The 14,237-nt window shown below is 28.8% G+C and overlaps 1 protein-coding gene across 2 annotated transcripts in view; it reads right to left on the bottom strand.

Annotated features, from left to right (window-relative positions):
• The window catches only part of LOC129958245 (uncharacterized), an 83,804-nt gene that overhangs the window by 36,002 nt on the left and 33,565 nt on the right, over nt 1-14,237 (bottom strand). For both annotated transcript variants that reach the window (XM_056070550.1, XM_056070551.1), the window contains 6 exons: nt 12,587-12,652; nt 12,059-12,240; nt 6,980-7,056; nt 6,506-6,579; nt 3,974-4,131; nt 1,140-1,406 (listed from right to left, as the gene is read on the bottom strand). In XM_056070550.1, coding sequence (XP_055926525.1) covers nt 1,140-1,406; nt 3,974-4,131; nt 6,506-6,579; nt 6,980-7,056; nt 12,059-12,240; nt 12,587-12,652 — 824 coding nt within the window. The remainder of the gene's footprint in view (nt 1-1,139; nt 1,407-3,973; nt 4,132-6,505; nt 6,580-6,979; nt 7,057-12,058; nt 12,241-12,586; nt 12,653-14,237) is intronic.

Below are 14,237 nucleotides of genomic sequence, written 5' to 3'. Positions count from 1 at the left end.
AAAAAACTGGGAGCTAATATTTAAATTTCTCTTTTTTTTTTTTTTTTTTTTTTTTTTTTTTGTCGTTGTTGTATTCGTAATCGGAAAATAAAGGTTTTTGTTTTTCTCTCTTTAGCTCATAATTTGAAAAACAAATATCTCGACTTTCACTTTTATTCATCCATTCGTTGTCACCTGCCAAGACAAAGCAAAGTTATTTGGCGATCGTCTTTAAGTCTATATTATTTATAAAATGAGAATAAAAATATATTCTAAAAATAATAATCATCTAATAAAAGTTCCCATTCCATAGAACAGAATTTTACAAATGTTTTCATAAACTGTAATAACCTACTCACATGACAAATTCAACACATAAAGAACAATGAAAAATATCATTTATACTCTAATACCAACATAGCTGCCATGTAAAGGTGTAAATGTAAAAGTTGTAAAATAAAACTTTCTCAGGATTCTCAATGTTTGTGTCTAACATAAGTCTCTTAAGAAAAATTATTAAAAGTATGTATGCTTTACTTTTTTTTTTTTTTCCCCATCTTGGAAAAAATTACATATCACTCAAGCACATATCTTCGTTTTTTAAATCAATTCCAACTGCTTCTTAGAAGTCATACATTTGACCTGATAAGTTTTTTACACACCAGCAAATTACACGATATAAATTCAGCATGAATTTCAAATTACTTTTTTCCTCCATATCATATATTATAAAGTGTATAGACAACAAATACGGAATTCTTTTCAAATTTTGTATATAATTCTCATATATTATATTATTCAAATTTTAATAAGCGAACAAATAACATATTTAACAGATATTAGGATAAATGATTCTCTAATACTTTTTGCAGTTCAATCAAAGCAGATATTAAAAACTATTATAACACACTAAGTGTTCCCTTCTCACACATAAAAACGCAAAATCATATATTTTTATCAAATCCTATCCAGTTAAAATTATATACCGATCACAAATATTCCAGAAATGTCTTCACTATATCTATTTTTGAAATAAATGTAATTTTTTTTTTTTTACAACAAAGCATAATGGAAACAAATGCTCACAGAAATATTTCCTATAAATTTCTATATACAAATTATAATTTTACTTTCAAACCGTCACCACACAGCATACTTACGTGTTTTCAGCAAGAAGCTCATCAAACCTAAGAGCTAATGATTCATTAATTCCTAGTAGATCTAATGCATATGGTCCAGCACATGCACATCCACTTCGAGTTTGAATTCCAAATAAATCATTAAGCAATGCGCAGACAAAATTGTGATGCAAATATAATCCAGACTCAGGATGTTGTATAACAAAAGAAAATATAGGAAGACGAGGCACTGATTGGCTTCCAAGCAAATGTAATCCTGGAATATTCTTCCACATACTGAAGATTGATCTAAGGTTTGGAAAAAAAAAATTGCTTTTATGACAGTTTTCAATTATTTGATAACTTCAAGTTGTATTCAAGAATTATTACATTTGATTTAAAAGATTTTTTAAATTTGCAATTCATATATATAACTTTCATACAAACAAGAAATCTTTAATCATTACAGTAAAGAAATAGTGGCCTTAATATCAGCATTAATTGCTGCATTTGAAGAATTTCTTAAAATGATTCAAAATAAAAATACGGCAGTTGTTATATCAAAAATCATACAAATTATTTCAGAATGTATGATGATCGGTCTTAGATCTCAAGTAAAAATTTGAACTGGGAAATTAGATAGCTCACAATTAAACGGAGAAAGAGGGGAAATCATTTAAACTTTCAAGAAGAATGCAAAATTTACCATATCAGAATTAAATATTATTTATAAAGAAAGGATTAAATATTATTTATAAAGAAAGGATTAAATATTATTTATAAAGAAAGGATTAAATATTATTTATAAAGAAAGGCCGTTTCAATACTTGCATTTTTATTCATAAGTGATAACTCTTATGTGAAAAATTTTATTATTAATTGGGATTGTTAAAGGTGATATGATTAAAATTCAAAAACGTGAACTGGACATTTAAAATATTACTACTTAACAAAATACTTTGTAACCTGCATACATTTGCGGCTCGAAGGAGCCTCAAAAAACGTACATTGATCACTAAGATTCACCTTCACAGTAATATTGAAGCATGACAGCTACAAAATACCAATAGATGGGGCTACAAGCATTACAAGGAGTAATGTCATAACGAATATAAGTAATTTTTTACTTTTATTATAAAATACGTAATCGGAAACTTCTAGTTATGAATATTGAAGTCGTGTTATTTAATTAATAAGATGTTCTTAACCCCTTTAGAACCAGCGAGTGGAGAACGAAACGCTCTTACAAGACCGAACGCTCCGAAGTGGAGCGTCACCATGCAATTTTCACAGCCAAGCCTAATTTTATAAAAAAAATTCATATAAAATCATCATTTTAATGCAATAACTTCAATTTTACAAGTAACATAATATACTAATATTTAATATGTATCAATATAAAGATTATAGCATTTATAGAAATGAATGAAATAAGCAAAACACTCAACTTTTAACTATACCCACGAAAACAAATATTACACATATGAAAACAAAGTTACAAATATAAAAATTGTATAATATTTCACGCTCACAGTCTATTTCACTCTCCCGCAGCAATTATCTGATCATTTCCCATCAATCATTTTCCCATATTCTCCAAACGAAAAAAATCAAATCAATCAACAAGAACACCAGCTTCCATTTAAATCACGCATGTACTTTTAGAGAGCCATTTTTAGCACCAATAAATCTATCAAATCTAGAAACGCAGAACGGAAAACAATGCCTACTCGCCTATGAAGGTCAAATAACATACAATTAGACTGTTAAATATTTCACTCTTTTCGTAATGGGAAAGCAAAAAAGAACTGATCAAAAACATACAAAATACTATGTAGCAATCCCGAAACTGCAAAAGACAAATCTATTCCTGCTACATAAACTAATAAGCATTCCATCCTTTCTCCACTCAATCAAAATATAAACAAAAACTCAGAGTAAAATAAATAATCACACTTTAGGTCAACACACAGTGAAATACGCTTCCAAGTTATAACGGACTTCAATGGCCATTTAGTGTTGTTTAGAAATTTAAATAAAACGTTCTAAATAGAAATTACACAGGCGTTATCGTATGCCCATAGTGACGGAAAGGCTCGTCTCGTATACGATACCGTGGACCGTAAAGGGAGAATCGCGTGATCACGTATACGGGTAAATTTTTATTCCCATTTTTGGGAGTACTCTTATTGCATGTCTTTTTCCTCAATTTAGAGTAGTCTAATTCTTCATTTGCAACCTATTTCGTAACTCAACCCTACAAAGGTGCAAAGAACTTACATCTTAAACTCATGATGATGGGATCATATTCAACTTTATACCCATATACCGAAATTAAACACTGTAGGAAACACGTTTTACTTCACCTCTCACTTCTTTTTACACATGTCATAAGTGATAATGAGGGATCATTACACTCCACCCTTCATGTAATTCAATTGATATATTGCTCTTAATATTTTAATATCACTGTGTCGTTCTTTTCAATTTAATAAAGTAAATCAATGACTTCATTATCTACAGTATGACAATCTAATAGCTTTGCTATTAACTCATGAAGAAATAAAAATTTTCAGTAGGAACCAGTTCAAAACTTATGCTATCCATGTATCCAACAAAGCTGTACTTTTTCCCTGTACACGAACAATATACTAGTGATGCCCTCGGCAATTAAATTAGCATACCAAGATATATTTTAATAATTTTATATTAATAATATCATTGCATTCCAGAAATAATGTATATATTTATCATAAAATTTATATTATTTTTCTTTGGCTTTGAAAAGAAAACATTTATATTAGATTATCAGCTGTACATAAGAATAAAATATAAGAAAGCCCAGCAAGAATAAAAACAGGAATCTTTTTTCATACCGACAAATTTGTTGTTCTCTTTCTGCGATAATGGTATGGCCAACAGCTTCCTTCAATTGAAATACCATACCAGCTCTAATAGCTCCAACAATGGATGGAGTACCTCCTTCTTCACGCATTTCTACATCCTTAAGGTAACGATGAGTGCCACGACTTACCTTTATATTAAATGAAGCAAACAAAGTACACAAAATTTAGAAAAGAGCTTCAATATCTTAAAAGGATAAATAAATTTAAAAATTCTAAATTCTGAATAATAAATTAAAACTTTTTTATTCGCTGAAAAATATAAAAATAATCAAATCTGGGAAAGACAATTTTTTCTTCAATAATATTGTAAAAACTAAAAACTTAACAAAGAGATTCAGAACTCAATTCCTTAATTTATCAATTACGGTTTATCTCTATATAAGAGGTTCAACATTTAAAAGGAAAACCGGAAAAGGGTATATATAATATATGCTAAAACCCATGATACAACATAAAAGAAGAAATTATTTTCACAAAACTAACAATTACTAGAAAATAATACATTTGCATGTCTGCCAGAAGTAAAAGAAGGAAACAATTGATATAATTTTTAACTTTTTCTATTACTAAACGATTTTGGTATAAAATGTACCCACAGATAATTCTTTTCTATTTCTCCAAATGGAATACATTTCAAATATTATAATAAGCTTCATATAATATATATAATAATATATATAAGCTTCAAGAAAAGAAAATATACAAATTCTGCATTTGGAGTAGACATCATTAAAAAGAGCACTCTATAAAATGTTGATTAAGTTTCGAATCTTTCAGCAAACTTTCATAAAATACTGAATTCTATATAGAGTGGTACCTTTCTATAAATATGCATACATAAATTGTGTATTTTCAAAGCATAGGATTTTTTTTTTTATTTTCTGTTTTATAGTAATGAAAAGTTTTTATTGAAAAAAATTAATTTTAAATGCTAATTCTTTAAATTTAAATATATTTTTGTATTTGCACGTCTTCTATTATAAAATTATACTTTTTTTGGATTTGGCAAAAAATATAGAAATAATCATAAGAATGGGGGGGGCCCTTTCAACGCCAAAAATTAGGTCAACTTCTATAAAACTAACAATGAAGATCTGTGATCTTTTTCAACATTTGTTGAAATTAAGTTACCAATTCATTTAAATACAACATTTTTGAAATTGTCAATAGTGATGTAAAAGCACAGAATAACCAAAACTTTTAGATTTGATTTTTATATAAGCAACAGCAAATAAGACTCAACATGATTGGATGGAAAGAGTAAATTTCTTCTTGCACTAATTCATTCTATTAAGTAATTTTATTTGCAATCTTATAAAGTTAAGAACTAAAGCATTCATAAGCTATTATCATACAACTGGCAAAACTACCATGAAATTGATGATAGAATAATCCCATGTTTTAAATTAGTTTTTTAGATAATTTTTAATTGAAAATAAAAGCAGTGTTCACAAATGATCAGACTAAAAAAAAATTGTCTTATCGCTTCTTACTTCTAAAGTTTAGTAAAGGTCATTTTTGAACATTTAACGTTCCTGAAATTTAATGAAAAACTGCTTTATAACCTATAGGCAAAAATTCTTACTTAAAAAAATTACAGAAGAAATGTTATATATATTTTACGAAGAAATGAAAATGCTTTAGCAAAAACAACGGAAAAAAATTCATGTAGTCAAAAAAAAAATCAGATCTGTATATAGAAGCAAAATAAAAATAAATCAGCAGAAGGGCCTTTCCAAAAATTTCTCGCATGCTTCCAGAAAATGCTTTGCGTTGCATTGGCGTACTATAGTTACGAAATATTAACCTTAAACGTGAATTAAACATTTTTACTGATTCTATCGCGAGATTCTTAGCAAGTATTTTGGCGATTAATACCTGGCATGAAACTGAAAGTATCCGAAAAGCAAATTTGCGTTTTAGACATATTCTTCCTAATTGATTACAACAAAAATTTGACTGATAATTACAATTGTAGTCACAAAATTACATACCAAATTTGAAATATTTAAGGCATTGCATTTTTTCAGTTATCGCCTTTACATGCTTCTAAAAGTACAGACCGACATACAGTGAACCTCTTGTTGGATTTCACTAAAAATTTTGTGTCTATCCTATAGATGTTAATTCTGCGATCGGAAATTTATCTTTCTAGCTGTCTTCGTTTTGTATTTATCATGCTACTTTATATTCGAACAGCCGGAGAGACAGACTTCCTCTAAATGGATGTTGCTCAAAATTTGACAGAAATTTACAAATTTGGTGTGAAGACTGTATACTAAATTTCATCTGTCTGACTCAAAATGTTTAAGTGTTATCTTTGTCACAGACAGGCGTTTACCGAAAATGTGATTTTCGAATTCAAGGAGGTTTGAAAAGTGGAGATTCGTCAAAATCTCGAGTTCGAATTTTTTGATGACTGCAAAACTTACTCTAAATTTTGTATACGAGAAAGTAAAAAAGTCAGTAAAGGAAAGTAAATATATCAAAAAATATACTTACAAAAAATATTGTCCCACCACCTGGTTCACTTGGGATAGGATTTTGTAGCCGAGCTTTTTTTGCAACTAAAATACCTACACAAAGAGAGTTATGCTTTAATTCACTTTATACAAAATGACTTTAAATGTAGAGATTGTTTTCTGGATAGATATTTCAAATTCTATATAATTTAATTCAAAAAAGTCATTAGCATTATTTACTAATCATGCTATTATAAGAAGAATAGAAAATAAGTTAAAGATGAAATATTTAAATTTGATCTATCACTTTTTTTTTTCCTTCTGTTAAATTAAACAAAGCTACAATAAAGATAAAAAATTTGGTATTCGTAACAAAAGATGCTCATCCAAACAGAAGGGAAAAATTTGCTTTTAAAAATTCTTCATAAAAAAATAATATATAAATAAAAAATAATTCTAAAAAAATTTTAAAAATCATTCACATCTTAGAAAGTTTTTTAAAAAAATTAGCAACCTGGAGTATCAGGTCCACCAACAAATTTATGAGGGGAGATGAAAATAGCATCCTTGTAAGCCAATCCTTCATTCTGTCTAAAATTTAACAAATGAAATAAAAATTAATGTCATTCGTGACTTTTAAAAAACAAAATAAACAGTTTTGAAATTTTAAAAGGTATTATAAAGAAAAACAATATGCAAGTTTCCGACAATATATATAAAATAATTCAGTAATAATAAATTATCTATGTAGTGAAACAAGTGACAATTTAAAATATGAGATGAAAAGTGAGATTGTTTTTTATCATAATGCTTTTTAAATTATGGGTAGCAGCCTCGGACAGAATCATTTTGAAAAATCTTAGCATAATGAAAATTTTCACTGCACTTTCTTCCTTTAAATTGCTTAGAAATCGAAAGCGAAAAAACAAAAACGCTAAGACTGATCGACTAAAATATCGACTGAAAACTTTTCATAAAAATATTTGCGGTGGAATTACTTTGACTTCAATTTCGCTATAGTAATAGCCAAATATTGCAGTCTCTCAGTAATCAGACCAAAGAATTCTCAGATGAATGAAATTGCAGTATTAAGAGACGATTATTTACAAAAATGTAATTTTAACAACAAAACGTATGTTCATTGCATAAAATATTACAAAATTATTCAAAAATTCCATTATATATTATTAAAATTTCAAAACATATTTCATGATATGGGCAACAAATAGAACATTATTTACATCGTCCCAAAATACTGATATCAACATGCAGAAAAACTGATTAAACTCAGATGCTCCTACTCATCCTGAAAATGCTAGTACCGGTTTGATAGGTAGGTAGGTAGGTAGGCATTTTGAGATTTAATGGCGCAAGAGCCAAATATGGCTACACTGCGCCAGGTATTAAAAAATATGTCAAGTACAATTCAGTCTTCAATTTAAAATTACAAATTCTCGTGATGAAATGAAAGACAAATAATGAATAGTATCGGTATTCTTAAAAAAGGGAATTATATCCCAGAAAGGAAAATTTTTCAAAAAATGTTAAAAGATTAAAATATTAATGAAATTTAAAACGTGAAAATGCAACTCCCATAACATTAAAACAGATACAATATATTACAAAATCAATTGAAAAAAATTCATTGTAATCTTTTTATTCGATGTTTTTTCATGTATTTGTTATGAATAGGGGCACTTAAAGATTCACTGTAAAACTTTTTAAGATCAACCCATTGAACCGTACATTTTTGGGGACTTCGTCTAAAAACAGTTTTATCAACTGCGGTGAAATCGGTAGAAGGTTCCGGAGCAGGTGGGGTTTCATCAATTGTTTCGTGAAGGTTGTATTCTATAGCATTATCCGATTCTATTTCGGTGTCAGTGTTTTAGTTGGGCTTATCTGTGGACATGGTTTCAAGCTCAGAGTTGGTTTCATCCATTTTTTCAGCTGATTTGGAATTAATGGTCTTCGAAGAGTTAAAATTAGAGACTGTCATAGATTGGGAGACTTGTCGAGGTAAAGTATTCCAGAATTTAGAATTCGATATATTTTAAGAATTTTGATATTTTTTATATATTTTCTGATATGTAACAGTTTTAAATTTATGCATGTCCTGTGGTATTTCACTGGATGGGACATTAGTAATTTCACGTTCATGACCAGTTAGCTGAGAAACATCAGTTCCACCAAATGCTGGATCAAATGTAAGTTTCAAAAGGTTCGTTTCTTTACAAACTGGAGACATTTTACTTTCCGTTTTTTCAGTTCTCTCTTTATATTTTGATTTTCCTTTTTTCTTAAGATCCTTTGTAGTTCGTGAAGGAAGGTTTTGAGTAATAACGGGAGTACAGGGATTAGTATCTGGATGTAATTTATTAGTTGTTAAAGGTTGTAACTTTGTAGTGAAGGACAAACAACTCGAGTTAATTTTTCATCTGTCTGGGTACAACCAGATATAGTATTTTTGACTACTTGTGAAGTTGATGTATTAGAAGGTTGGGGATACACAAGTTTCCTTGCCTCAGAATATGATAAATTTTTTGTTACTTTGAACTCTTCCATTTTCCACTTATTGCACTCCTTGGAATCTGAGGTGTGTGGTTTATCACAATTAACACATTTGGAATCTGCATTGCATTCCGTACTCGAATGTCCGATTGATGCACAGCGGGAACAAGTCTGTTTACCACGACAAGCGTTTTTCGAATGGATAAAGCTTTGACAATTAAAACATCGTAAATGAGTAGGAATATAAGGGCGAACCTTATACCGTGCATAACTAGCAAGAATAGTTTTCGGAAGCTGAGGAGTACAAAAAGTTAAGATTATGTTCTTCATTGGAATTAATTGACTGTTACGTTTTATTTTTATTCGGCGGGCTTCACAAACTTTTTGGCTTTTTAGCTCACTTACAAGTTCAGACTCTGAAACAGATTCGAGGTCAAGTTCGGAAATAACACTACGGTAATAGTTTAATGATTTATGAGCATATGTTTCCACAGGAAATTCTTCTAAATGCTTCAAATTTTTAAGTACAGATATTTGTGATTTTGTGACAACTTCAATCAATAAATCTCCAGATTTAAGTTTCTTAGTATCTTTGACTTCTCCAATGGTTGAGACAATAAGTTTCTGAATCAGAAAGGGCAAGACTTTATGGAAGGTTTTGTCAGTGTGTAAGATGATAAAAGGTGTATTTTCAGTAATCGAATATCCGGACAAAGACGTTTCGAAAAGACCCATGAAAAGTACAGTTTCGGGTACAAAGTCGGGTTTCGACGGCACCGCCCACCACGAAGCCCAACAAGGGAAGGCAGCCACCGGCTCTAGGCATCCCCAGCCTCGGCGTTTACCTTGATGCTAATCGAAATCTATACGCTAAGAGTCACTTCCAGGAACGTCTACCACCCTTAACGCAGAGCCCTAGAAGGTGACACTTTCGCTTGATCCCAAGCAGACTAACCACTCAGGTGGCTACTAGCTACCGACCGATTGATACCACAGTGCACCACCCGCCTAATGGGTCGCCACACACGGCCAACACGTGGGGTTTGGGGCTGTCCGTGAGAAGCAGGAAGCAAACAGAGCGGAGACAACTTCTCATGGAGAGCTCCCTCGCTTGTCGTTGAGGGATGGCAGAAATAAGCAGACAGCAGGAGGCGTAGATGAGAATAAACATAAAGGGAGTAGAGATCACTGGGTATATCGGGGTTGGGAAGCCCGTACTTACCTAAAGAAGGTGAATTCCTGAGGGGTACCGGTTTGGTAGAATATAGAGACCACTGTAATGCTTCATAATCTTAATTATTTTTTCATTTTAGCAGTCGTTACAAATGCTTCTTAAACCAAAATAGAATATTTTTAAAATGAGATGAAGTATCACAAGAGAACATCAAGACAACATTCAATAAACCTTATTTTGTTCTTTAAAATCAAATTAGAGTTAATTTATATAAAATCAGGGTCTACACATTCATTCTCTCAAACATTTATCAGACCAAAAAACTTCAGGTACATTCCTTTCTCCAAATATTTTCTAATTGATTTCTTAATTCAATAATATTTGACACAAACTTTGAATTAATATTTCCTTTTCAACGCTGTTTATTATTTAACATGAACTTTAAGGGAATTATAATGATAAATCTAATGATATATTTAATATATTCAAAGCATGATAACAATATAATGAAGAGCCAATTTCATTCAAAGTAATAAATGTGTTTCAAGGTTTTAAGATACAAATTTCCAGAGCCCAAACAGAAAGATCAATCCCAATATAAACAAATAATTCATTTCAGATCTAGCATCATTTACAATATATTGAAAGAGTAAGTGGGATTTTCTTTTAGAAAGAAGTTTAACCAATGATGGACAGAATTTATCTGTTGATTTAATGCTATGTTAATGGGATTTCTCGAGATGTAGGATTGGATAATGTATCACATCATTCTTTGTATCGGGTCCACAAAACTGATACAAACTAAAAGTAACAACAGTAGGTAACAATTCTCGGATTCAACTGATATTGATAGACAATCTCTTCGACTTCACTCGTTTTCGGTAGGGTGAAACTGACAGGTGCCTATCAGATCAATACAGTATTATTCAACCCTACAACGTCGTCGTACTTCGGCGATTGTATTAGCAATGTTAGGTTTTTGAACTATCTGCAAAAATTATTTTTTATTATTTCGAAAAAGTATTTTAAACGCATTTTTTTACACTTTTCTTTGTAGTGTTTATTAAGTTTAAAAGATTGGTGGGATTCCCAGTGCATAAATAAATACATTTTGCTTTAAACAATTTTTTAGGCAGTAATTTAATAGATAACTCAAGTAACAGAATTATTAATGATAATGATTAAAAATTAAATGCTGATAATGAATAGAATTTTCAGAATATAGCACTTTAAAAAATTACTGAAAAGACTATATTTACATTTTCAATATTAACATATGATGAAATACTTAAAAATAAAATAACCACTCTTGTAAATTTTATAAAAGTTCCCTTATAAAATTTACTTTTTAAACTTTAAATTCAAATCTACACTCAAGAAACAATTTTGTATAAAAAAAACATTCTTTAAGGCTAAGATCTATTAACAAATAATGTTTAATAAGGTAAAAATAATCAGTAGAATACAGTAACAGGGTCAACTTGAATCTGATAGAGTAAAACCGAATATCAGAGCAAAACTATCTAACACTGTCAACACACCATAAGGTATCACACCATTTACTTTTAAACTAAACAAAATGAGGTAATATACATAAAAATGATATGAATCTGCTCACAAGAAAAACACTATCACATTTATAAGACAAGATGCTGTTTTTTAAATAATATTAAAATTAACAATACAAATTTCTGCAAATTAATGTTGTTAATTTTATTTACTTCAATTATTTAAAAATGAATAAACATTTTCCAAAATTTCTGCCCTTATTGTGTAGACAAGCAACATGCATAGTAAAGATTATATGTCAAAAATGAAATCAGAAATCTTTTTAGATTTTATTAAATTGATATGTGAAAATATGATAACAGCAAATAATTTTTAAATAGATTCATCAAATAAACTTACCCCATCACAATTGGATTCATATCAATGCGAACATAAGGTGCTGCAGCAGCGTAATCCCAAATAGACAAAGCTCCATATTTATGAAGTAAAATGGATATAGATATATCATCAATGAGTATTCCAGTTATATTAGATGCTGCACTGAAACTGCCAATGAGCTGATAGTTTTTATCACAATATTTCTGAAAACAAAACAAAAGAATTTCAATTTCTATCACAATACATTTTATTTTCATAAACTAATGAATCACAGCACATTTTTTTTTTTTTTTTACAACTGCTTTTTAAGAGTTTCATTTTATAAATATTAAAATAGTATGACAAAATGAAAATTCTATTTGTCTTTAAAATAAAAATAAATCAATTTTATACAACTTCAAACTAATTCAGAACTCATTCAAAAATTTTCGACTTATAGTAATTTTTTTTTATGCTATAAACCTGAATAAATAAATGAAACAAGAAGAATATCTAAACTATATTTCTAACAACAAGCATTAATCACAAAGATTAATAAGTAAAACAAACCTTCAATTCACTTTCAAGGTGATTTATGTCTACAATACCATCAAAGGTCTCTCTGATCCTCACAATCTAAGAAATAAATAAATAAAATACATAGATAGATCATTAGAAAAAACTTTTTTTTTCCACTGTTACAAGAAAATACATACAAATCTGTGTTATATGTAGAAGAAACTAAATTTCAATTTATTTAAAAGTATTTGGGAATTTCAATTACAGTTAAATTAGTATGCTCTAAAAAAACATGCATTTTATAATATATAGAAAACTCTGAAACATAATATATTTTTGAATATCTTTCAGATTTTAAATAATTTGAAAGGAACAAAGAAGAGTAAAATACAGTTAATAAAGAAACGAATATATAAGCAATTTCACATGAGAGCAAAATGCAATTTAATAACTACACTTCTGAAGAAAATTTCTTTATATAAAAACTATATATTTAAATAAAGATCTTTAAAAATGAAAATTAAAACTCCCAACTCCAAAGCAAAGGAATCACAACTCTAAATTTTATTTTCATAGTATTTAACTCTAGAATGCATGACTTTTATATTGTTACAAAAGAAATATATGTGCTTTGAAATATAGGTGCATATAATTTAGGAAAATTATTAAAAGAATTTTTAAATGATTTGTTTTCATGAAATTAAAAAAAAAATTAATACACCAAATAGCTATATTATGAAATCAACAATATCCCAATGACACAAATCACAATATGACAATTCTCAATAAAAATGAAAATACCTTTATACCCAATATATTTTTTTACAACACAAAATAAAATGATTCTGATAGTATTTGAGCAATCTTGGTATTTTTCCAAATTTTCAGATTAAATCTAAATCTAGTACCGCTATTGCCATATGTAGTCTTTTCTACAAATGTTTATCAAACAGAATTTAAAAAAGGATTTCCTAACACTCATTGTTGCCCTTTGGAACAGTCGTGTGAAATTTATAAATGGAAACAAAAACATGTAACAAAATGGCTACACGATGCATTGAAGGGTTCAATGAAAGATATAAATTTACTTCATACGTATTAGATGGAATAATGGATGAAAACAAATTATTGTATAAGAGATAATTTATTAAATAAAGTATGGGGAACATACACATTAGTTTAATATTAATTGGAGAAGTTGACAGATTTTTTCTGAAGGATCAATGAAAATTATTTACATCAACAGGAGGAAAAATATATACATATGTTTTTACAAATCCATTATTAAATTAGAAAAATTTAAAAGGATTAACAGAGATTTCATAAAATTAGCTTTCAATTTTGCTATAACTTCACACAAGGATAATTCTAATTCCCCCCCCCCCCAAGTTCTTTCAATGAAAAACCTTCTAACAAAATCAGAAATGTGATATTTGCTAACCTCATTTGATTATTATTAAAAAGGAATGTCTTCACAAAAGGAAATGTTTTGAATTTGGGAGTGAATTTAAATCATTAACAGACAGCTTATTAGAATCTATATATTTTAAAAGAATATGTATATCAATAAGTAAGCAAGAGGCAAATAAGGCGGTTTTTAGAATTCAAATTGTTTTATAAATACAAAAAATTTCAATGCAATATTCATTCAATTCACATAACCATTAATGAGTTGGAAGGATTTTTGTAATTCAATTTTGAC

The sequence above is a fragment of the Argiope bruennichi genome, chromosome X1, assembly GCF_947563725.1.
Source record: "Argiope bruennichi chromosome X1, qqArgBrue1.1, whole genome shotgun sequence".
NCBI lineage: Eukaryota > Metazoa > Arthropoda > Arachnida > Araneae > Araneidae > Argiope > Argiope bruennichi.
This window is presented reverse-complemented; position numbering and strand designations above follow the sequence as displayed.